This window comes from Vitis vinifera, chromosome 10, assembly GCF_030704535.1.
Source record: "Vitis vinifera cultivar Pinot Noir 40024 chromosome 10, ASM3070453v1".
Lineage (NCBI taxonomy): Eukaryota > Viridiplantae > Streptophyta > Magnoliopsida > Vitales > Vitaceae > Vitis > Vitis vinifera.
The window spans coordinates 14,575,687-14,584,729 of NC_081814.1; the positions used below are offsets into that span (position 1 = coordinate 14,575,687).

Genomic DNA, 9,043 nt, shown 5'->3' on the forward strand with positions numbered 1-9,043 from the left:
AGCATGTAAAAATTGGACTTCGCGAAGTGCTCCAAAAGTGCGAAAGAAGACTGCAGCTGCTACATTTTGATTTTTCTTCACTTTGCTTCTCTTTGGTTTTCTCCTTTGCTTGACTTGTTTTAACGATCCAAAAAGCTGTCAAAACATTAAAACTAGCCACAAATATGATTAGGAGACATTTCTAGGTCCTTAACATGCCAATTGGACTAAAGATGGAGAACTACTACACAAAAGTGCTTAAAACATAATGCATTAAAGGTGTAAAATAGCACTTTTTGGGTAGTAATCAATACGTACTGCCATAACTCCATCCAGGGCCAGGGGTATAAGTGTCACTGCTCTAAAGGCTATCAAGGGAACCCCTACCTTGCAAACGGCTGCCAAGGTACAGTTTCATCTCCTTTTCAACATTTTTTATATTTATTTTTCTTGCCACGAGGGAACATCGCGATCCTTCTTTTCTTTTCTTCTGAATCTTTGCTTCTGTGATATATAAGAAAATCAGTTGATAATTTTTGCTTCATGGAAATACTTCTGTGTTCTCTGCAAAGAAGGAATTAAAAATTATCCATGGCTCTTTGGTTATGAATAAAGGACTTATCCTTTGATCAGTTTTTTACATATCAGACCTAAAAGTCATAAGGCCATGGCAACTGTAATTTATTATAAAATGATGTGTCCTAAGGAATTTTAGGACTAAGCAACCCCTCAGGATAAATTAAGAGTTAGAATTTTAGCTTATGAATTTCCTAAATTCTCACTAATATATATTTTTTTTCTTTTGTGTTCTCAAAAGATATTAATGAGTGCAACGACCCAGACGAAACTTTTTGTCTCAAGATAGCTCTTTGCACTAATGTCCCTGGCAGTTACTCGTGCACTTGCCCAACTGATTATCATGGAGATGGCAAGAAAGATGGAACTGGGTGCATACGTGGCAAGCATCCACATTTGCTATCATTGGTACTTTCTCTAGGTATAAAACTTTACCATTCTCCAACACCTAGCACTCGAATCCCCTTCTCTACACTAACTTTTGTGTCTGATGTAGGTGTGGGGATTACTGTTGTTCCCTTTATCCTAATTGCTACAAGCTTAAGGTTATACCGAGGACTTGAGAAAAGAGAGAAAAAGAAAATAAAACAGAAGTTCTTCAAGAAGAATGGAGGTCTGCTATTGCAACAGCAAATTTCTTCTAGCAAGGAAAGTGTAGAAAAAACAAAACTCTATTCGGTAGAAGAGTTGGAGAAAGCAACAGATGGTTTCAATTTAAGTCGAATCATTGGTAAGGGAGGCCTCGGCACAGTATACAAAGGTATGTTATCAGATGGAAGCATTGTAGCCATTAAGAAATCCAATACGGTTGATGAGAAGCAGTTAGACCAGTTCATTAATGAAGTTTTGATTCTTTCACAGATCAACCATAGGCACATAGTAAAACTATTAGGTTGTTGTCTGGAGACTGAAGTACCTTTGCTGGTTTATGAATATGTCTCTAATGGCCCCCTCTCCCACCATCTTCATGATGAGGGTCATGTACATAGAATATCTTGGAAAAATCGGCTGCGAATTGCAAGTGAAATTGCTGGAGCCCTTGCTTATTTGCACTCGCATGCTTCTACAGCCATCTGTCATAGAGATATCAAGTCTAGCAACATATTGTTGGATGAAAACCTCCGGGCTGTACTTTCTGACTTTGGACTCTCAAGGTCAATACCCCTTGACAAAACTCATTTAACTGCATTGGTACAAGGGACATTTGGTTACTTGGATCCTGATTATTTTCATTCAGGTCAATTGACTGATAAAAGTGATGTTTATGCCTTTGGTGTAGTCCTTGCTGAACTTCTGACAGGAGAAAAAGCGATTTCCTTTGATAGATTTGAACAAGGTCTAGCAAGTCATTTTAGATCAGCAATGAAACAAAATCATCTGTTTGATATTCTTGATAACCAAGTTGTAAATGAAGGACAGAAGGATGATATTTTTGCTGTTGCAAAGCTTACTAAGAGATGCCTAAAGTTGAATGGGAAAAAAAGGCCAACCATGAAACAAGTTGAAATAGACCTCCAACAATTGGGCAGATTTCAGGAGCAGTTTTCTTGTCAGAAGTCAATGATTCAAGAGGATTTTTCACAACAGCAAACATGCCAGGACGACTGCACGGTAAGTGAAAGATCCCATTCCTACACATTTGGTCCAGCTACAGAAGAGATCGTTCAAGATATTGAGGTCTTGTTTTCGTAAGGAATACAGTATGGCAGCTTGAAGCTTCAGTTGAATATTAGGTGGTTTTTGCAACTGATATGGGTCAGATGTTGGAAGGTTAAACTTTATTTACAAAGGTTGTAAAATTATAATTAGATTTAGTCACTAAAAGTTAAGAAGAATATTTTATTTTTAATGGGTTGCTTTAGTTTCTATATTTGTGGAGTAGGTTCTAGAAGGTTTCTATATTTTGTTATTATGAGTTTCTATTTTGTTAGTGAGTATATATAAATAAGAAATTTCTCCTCAATTTGTGTTTTCCTCTATGTAATTATTTTTATTTATATTTTAATCCTCTTACTCTAACAAATTGGTATCGAACCCAAATAAAAAATGACAACTGGAATATATCCATTTCAAGTCCTCCATCTCAACGAAGACAATGACAATAATTGGAGTATTAAGATGAAGGTTATGATTGGTTCAAAAGATGCATAGGAAGTTATAGAAAAGGCTACAAAGGGATTTTTTTTTAGAAAATATAAATGAAAGTATCTTGAGCAAAAATAAGTGACAACTCCAACTTATTTTCGAAATAAGTTTTTCACAAATAAAAGGAATTCTCATCGTCAAGTGAAGACACTTGAAAAATACGGTCCACAATAACCTTGAACTATGTGGGTTTATATCAATAATCTTATGGGCTAAAGTGACTTATGTCCACCATGGGTTTGGGTTACTTAATCTAACCACTAGCTAGGTCTTAATTAATTTATTCACCTTAATGGGATTCAATTTCTTAATTAGCATAATCCAAAAAACCAAAAATAAAAAATCATAAGGTCATGTGCAACCTTACATTGTTTTACAAAAAAAGAAAAAACCTTATGCACACATGACTAATTAAACCCAATTTCCCTCAAAATATTTATGCTAACAAAGGCTTTGAGCTTAAGCAAGGACCACTAGGAACTATAGGAAAATAGTATTTCCCTTATAATCCAATTCTAAGTTGACTTAACATTCTACCTAAAAAGATCTCATTGTACTATAATACCTATGATATTACATTGAGATAAAATTAATTAAATCTAACTTAATTATTTTATTAGGTCTTTAATTAGTATCCATAGTATATATGAAGGCTTCTCATGAACTAGTATTCATAATCTAGCAAGGTAATAACTATCAATCATTCAAGTTTACCTTTACAATCCTTAAGCTTCATATGCTTCTATTTTGTGATCAATTGACATACTCTACAAATTTCATGATCACAATTCCTTGGGATCATAAAATAAAACACACCATCTCAATCTTATAAAATATCATTGTGCCTTTGTTAAGAATATCTATAGTCACTTGCCTTAATCAAAATTAACGTAATCCGTAGGGAATATGTGACTACTTAAGGGTCTCACTTATAGGTCAAAGTCACTGAAAACATTAGTGCTATCTCAATATCCTCTTAAACTTGAGAGTGCATGCAACATAGTAACTTGATGAAGTCATGACTATTGATAACCAATGTCATGACTCATTATAAGTCTTGTCTAATGTGTAACCATACAAACTTGTGTACTCACCATGGGAAACCTTGTAAGGAATCCCATTGATTACTCCATTTCTGTCCTTAGATTAGTTATGGTGCATGCTATTCTTTCTAGGCCTCTATATCCTATCAACAGAAGCATAATAGATATAAAAAAAAAACATTCAAGATGTAGAGTTTAGTGAATTACCTAAGATATGTTCCCATATCTAATCTAGTTAGTCTAAAGAAGTGTTAAAGACATGGTAGTGGTGTTAGATATCATGAATCCACTAATCTTCCGTAGTAATGACTCTTCCTTGACTCTAAACACTAAAAGGGTAGAATCTTCTCTAAGGTTAATGACTAAAGCTCTTTCTCTTTCTCTTTCTCATGAATCCAATTAATCAATTAGCCTATTAAAAAGGTATCATTCACTTATGAAACCTTACATATTTACCAAAGTACTCTTACGCACACAAGTGAACAATGAACTCAAACAACCCTCATAAATCGTGTCATCAAGGAACTCTAGCTTGAGTAGGGACCATTGTAACTTATAGGCAAATATTGGCTCCCTTATAATCTAATTCCAAAGTTAACTCAACATCCCATTACAAAGTGTCAACTACACTATAGTATTCTATGTATCTTATAGTGTATTGGGGTTCATGACCTACTATCCACTAGATATAGGCTCCTCATGAATTGGTGTCTATAATCTAACAAGTAAATGTTATCAATCTTCTAAAATTACCGCTACAATCCTTAATTCTTAGATTCTCCTATTGTGTGATCAACTGACATACTCTAAAGCTTATGTCAAGTTCCAATAAAAGAATTACTACGACCATAGGTTTCCTAAGCATATGTCTTTAGGATTATAACATTGAATTTGTTATTTATCATACCTTCCCCTTTCGTTTTACGTTGAGTTGCATCACATTCCATGCTTTCTTAAGGAATATGAGTTTTGAATTTTTTTTTTTTATATTTTTTATTGTTTGATAAATTGAAACCACCTCTTCCTGTATTGCCTTAACAATGTCCATGATTGTTAGGACTCCTTTCATTAAGGTTTTCTTCATAATATTTTTAATATAAGTTTTCTTTGAAGAACTTGTTCTAATTTTTCATGGTTCTTCATTTTTAATCTCTCTTCATGAACTTGCAATGATTCCATAAGTTGATCAATAGTCATAGAATTTAAATCTTAATTTAGATTCTTCAATGGACATAATAATATAATTAAACTTCAAATCTAAATATCAAGTATTTTTTTCAATCACACAAATGCTATTCAAACTTTCATCATTTCTTTTTAATACGTTCACAATAGTCAATACTCTAGAAAAATAATCAAAGATTGATTTTAATTCTTTCATATTCAAACTTTCAAATTCTCTTTTTAAGAGTTTGAAAATAAATATAAACTATTTTTTGTGGCTTTTATAATATTTTTTAAGCTACTTTAAGGTGGTCGCACTTAAATCTTTTCAAAAGTTACCTTCATCTATTGCTTAATGATGAAGCTAAGAGCTTTTTTGTCCCTCTTTTTTATGTATTTCAAAAAATCTTTTCAATTTAGGGATTAAGTGGTTTCATCTTGTGACTTTTCATCCTTTTTCTATAACTCATCATACATCTTGTGAACCAATTAGAAAAGACTTCATCTTGATACTCTATTTATCATAATTGTCTCTATTGAGTTAGGAACTTGAAATCGAGGCGCCTCACTTGTCTTTTTTTTTTTTTTTTCTTTTTGGTATGAATCTGAGACTAACTAATTTTTTTAAAGTAATAGAGTTGAAAGAGAAACACAAACATCAAGGAGAACTAAAAATTATTGTTTTTAGAACTAAAAATTATCAATTGGATCTCATGACCAATTTGCTTGGCACCCATTCTCCTCAATTTATTGCAAGGTTTTGTTTTGAATTTCCATCAGTCAATTTTTCCTATTAGGAAAACTATTAAAGATTTTACAATACTTGTAGATTGGGAATGAAAAGCCTAAAAGATATCTAAATAACATCGAAAAAAAAACACTAATTCCTTTCTCACAAAAAATTCTGAATATAAATCCATTGTTTGTTTGCTTGATGCAACATTTGCTGGCATTTGATCCTAAAGATTGCTCATCTGCTAACAAGATTAATTTAGTTGAACCATCTATAGTTTAGCATCATATATTATATTCATTTACATAAGAGATCTTTTTAATATGAATTTCAAGTAAGTTTGTTTCGTGATACTAGCATTTTTTTTTTTACAAGCACTAACTAGATAATCCATATTTTTGTGGTTTAGCAAATTCAGAAAATGAACCGTCAACACAACCCATTTCAAAAATTGAGGTTGAATCTGAGAGGAGTAGATTGACAAAATAAGATGTTGGAGAACTAATTTATAGAGGTATGACCATGGTGAGTCATATTGTTTTATTTAGTTATTTAGTTATTTAGTTATTTAGTTATGGAGAGGTATGACAAAAGAAGCTCAATTTTTATACTCCATATGATTGGATTAGGGGGCTTAGTTGCAAATTGGTTGTTTCGTTTTATTACAAAGACTAAATGCCTTACTCCTTTGTTTCAACATCTTTGTTTGTTAAGAAAATTAGAGGCATAGAAAAAATTACTAGTTTGCTAAAGAACTAAATTAGTAGGGAGTTATAGTCTACTTGGTCTCCTGGTGACAAACATAATGCATAGAAAACTCTCTTTTATTTCATTTCTCCATTCAACATAAAGTGATATTAAACAAAAATCCAAGAGAAAATGGCAAATTAGGAAAGAAGTTCTCTCTAGGACTCAAACTATTCCCAAAGTTGAAATGTTTGAGAAAGAACCTAAAACTAAAGTTTATTGAAACATTTTATTCACAAAATACAAGTGCTATAAAAAATGAATTTTGTTGGAGCTCATCATTTCTATTAAAATATAACCATAAGTCTCATTCTTCTCTCCACTCTAATACTCTCACATGATCCACAAGCCTCACTAACAAATTCTGCAATAGCAAGAATATTCCTTGTCTTCTATTATTCTTTGTCTCCCTTGCATCTTAGAATTTTTAAGTGTCCAAATGCCCATTTTAAATTACTATTTTTATGGTGATTTTCTTATATATGTATTATCTGCTTTACTTTCATTGTAGGGTGATTTTCTCAACTTGGTATCGAGTCTTCTCAAAGGTAAACGCCTTTCTTCTTTCAATATTGATGGAGATGAAAAATCCTAGCACTCTTGTTATAACAACTTCCTCATCATTGATGATAGATCCAACATTGCAGCGAGTAGGCAATATTGGGATTGGAAACACAATTATACCATTCAGAAATATTGTCAGTCATGCTCTTTCGGATTGACACAATTTCCTTCTCTAAAAAATGATGATTACACCAATGATTCAAGGTCACAGACTTAATGATTATCTCTTGGGCATAAAGCCTTGCCCACTAGAATATATTCCTCTCCCAACAACAACAACTATCTTTCCTGACTCTGGGCTTCAACCTAACTTAGAATATGAGTAGTGGATAATAAACAACCAACTATTCTTAGTCTAGCTTTATAGCTCCATGATTGAATCATAGCTTCTCAACTATTGGGTTTTACAACCTTAGTTAAAGTGTAGAAAAGCCTTAAGAGATTATTTAGCTCATAGTCTAAGGCTAAAATCTAAACAAATCATACTGCTAATCAAACCACTCATAAAGTAAATTAGACCTTTAAAGAATATCTAAATAAGATGAACTCATTTTCTAATGGTCTTGCCATGGTAGGAGAACCTTTTCCTAAGAAAAATCTTATATTTTATGTTCTAGCCAAACTTGATTCTAAATACACTCATTGTGTTTCAAATCAATGCAAAAAAAATTATCTTATGACAAAGTTACAAGAAATTTTGTTGAGTTATGATAGTAGATTAGAGCAACTAAATACCTTGGTAAACAATACCAGTCTAAATCAACCATCTATAAATTTTTCTTTTAAAAACTCTAGAAATTAGAGTAACAATAGACCTCATGGTCGAAGCTCAACATAAGAAGGAAATTATTCACCAAAACAAGGGATTCTTCATGGAAGATGAGGTCATTTTAGAGGCAGAGGAGGATGCAACAACAACTCAAAACCAATCTATCAAGTTTGCAATAAATATGGCCACTCAACCGTAATTTGTTACTATCAATTCAATTAAAATTATATAAGAACAACTCCGAATCAGAGCAAGGCACAACCATCAGCTTTTGTTACTAAATAACCATGAGCTTTTGTTGCTTCCCCTGAACAGTTTCAAATCCAAATTGGTACGATGATAGTGGAGCTTCAAATCATGTGATAGGAGACTTCAATAATTTGAATCAAAGGGTTGAGTATCATGGTAAGGAAACTCTCAATATTGGTAATGGTGATCAACTAGATATAACTCATATTGGACACTCTCATTTACATCCATTGTTCATAATATTCCCTCATTGTCTCTAAAAAATATATTTCATGTTCCAACAACTATAAAAAATCTATTGTGTCAAAACTAACAGTAGATAATGATGTTTGTCTTGAATTTCATTCTAATGTTTGTTATGCTAAGGACAAGGCAACATGGATAATTTATTATAAAGGAAGCTTAGAGATGGATTGTACAATTTGGAGCTACCTACTCATTCCTTGAATCATATATCCTCTCAAATTTCAATAGTCCAGCATCATGCCCAATTCATTTTATTGACAAACTTTGTTTACTTAATGTTTGTTCAACTTCAGTGTCTTCTTGTTTTCAATCAAGTAGTGGTGTCTTAAGTAATGCTTTAGTTCAAGATGCTTGCCACAAGAGACTTGGCCATCCATTTGTCAAAGTCTTGCATCAAAATCTCAAAAACTGTAATGAAAAATATTCAATGAATGAAAAGCCATATTTTTGTGATGCTTGTCAATTTGGTAAAACTCATGCTCTTCCTTTCAAGTAGGCTGAAACACACTCCAAAGCACCATTAGATTTGATTTATTTTGATATTTGGGGTATAAATATTACATTCACTTTCTTGATGATTATACTCAATTCACATGGATCTATCCTCTTAAATATAAATCCAAAGCTAAAAATGTTTCCATTCAGTTCAAAAGTTGTGTAGAAAATAGATTTGAAACAAAGATTTAAACATTTCAAAGTGATTCAAGAAGAGAATATAGATCTTTTGTTCCCCTGCTAAATTTATTTGGCATTCTTTTTCAACATCCATGTCCTCGCATGCATGAACAAAATGGAAGAGCTGAAAAAAAGCACCAGCATAGTATTGAT

General features: G+C 32.4%; 1 protein-coding gene across 1 annotated transcript; it reads left to right on the forward strand.

Moving 5' to 3' along the window:
• The first annotated feature begins 646 nt into the window (after window positions 1–646).
• Window positions 647–2,439, forward strand: LOC100254257 (wall-associated receptor kinase-like 22). The gene is made up of 3 exons (XM_059740443.1): window positions 647–655; window positions 841–976; window positions 1,052–2,439. Exons 1-3 carry the CDS (start codon window positions 647–649, stop codon window positions 2,245–2,247), a joined length of 1,341 nt encoding a protein of 446 aa, XP_059596426.1. The 3' UTR covers window positions 2,248–2,439.
• The last annotated feature ends 6,604 nt before the right edge of the window (window positions 2,440–9,043 follow it).

Excerpts from the sequence above, each read along its gene's own strand:
- LOC100254257 (XM_059740443.1), top strand. Across the intron at positions 977-1,051 it reads ATCATTGGTACTTTCTCTAG|GTGTGGGGATTACTGTTGTT; the intron begins GTATAAAACTTT and ends TGTCTGATGTAG.